The 458-nt window shown below is 61.1% G+C and overlaps 1 protein-coding gene across 1 annotated transcript in view; it reads left to right on the top strand.

The window, feature by feature from the left end:
• Positions 1-458, top strand: part of EMH_0014300 (uncharacterized protein) — a gene marked incomplete at both ends in the record, with an annotated part of 8,173 nt that overhangs the window by 3,281 nt on the left and 4,434 nt on the right. Inside the window, one exon of the mRNA XM_013500054.1 lies at positions 3-420. Coding sequence (XP_013355508.1) covers positions 3-420 — 418 coding nt within the window. The remainder of the gene's footprint in view (positions 1-2; positions 421-458) is intronic.

Here is a 458-nt window from a genome sequence, read left to right as displayed (position 1 = left end):
AGCAGCAGCAGCTGCAGCTGCAGCAACTGCAGCAGCTGCAGTTTACAGCTCAGCCACGGAGCTCAGGAGGTTCTTCGAACGCAACAACGACAGCAGCAGCGATGGCAGCAGCAGCAGCAGCAGCAGCTGCTGCTGCTGCTGCTGCTGCTCCGCGCAGCACAGCAGCAGCCGCTCCTGCTGTTGTTCCTAATACTGCCCCTGCTTCTGCTGCTTCTTCTATAGCTCCTTCTGTTGCTCCTGCCCCTGTTGCTGCTGCTGCTGCTGCTGCTCCCGTTGCTGCTGCCGCTGATCCTGCTGCTGCCCTCGCTGCTGCTGCTGCTGCTGCTGCTGCTGCTGCTGCACCCCTGCCTGCGGAGCCGCTAGAGCTGCGAAAGACACTGGACGTTGAGCGGGCCATTCGGTTTATACAGGGCTGGATAGGTGCTGTGCATGCAGCAGCAGCAGCAGATACTTCTGAC

The sequence above is a fragment of the Eimeria mitis genome, genomic scaffold, assembly GCF_000499745.2.
Source record: "Eimeria mitis Houghton genomic scaffold, Emh_scaff497, whole genome shotgun sequence".
In the NCBI taxonomy this organism is placed as follows: Eukaryota; Apicomplexa; class Conoidasida; order Eucoccidiorida; family Eimeriidae; genus Eimeria; species Eimeria mitis.
Note: the sequence above shows the minus strand (reverse complement) of the source record. Positions and strands in the feature narration are given on the sequence as shown.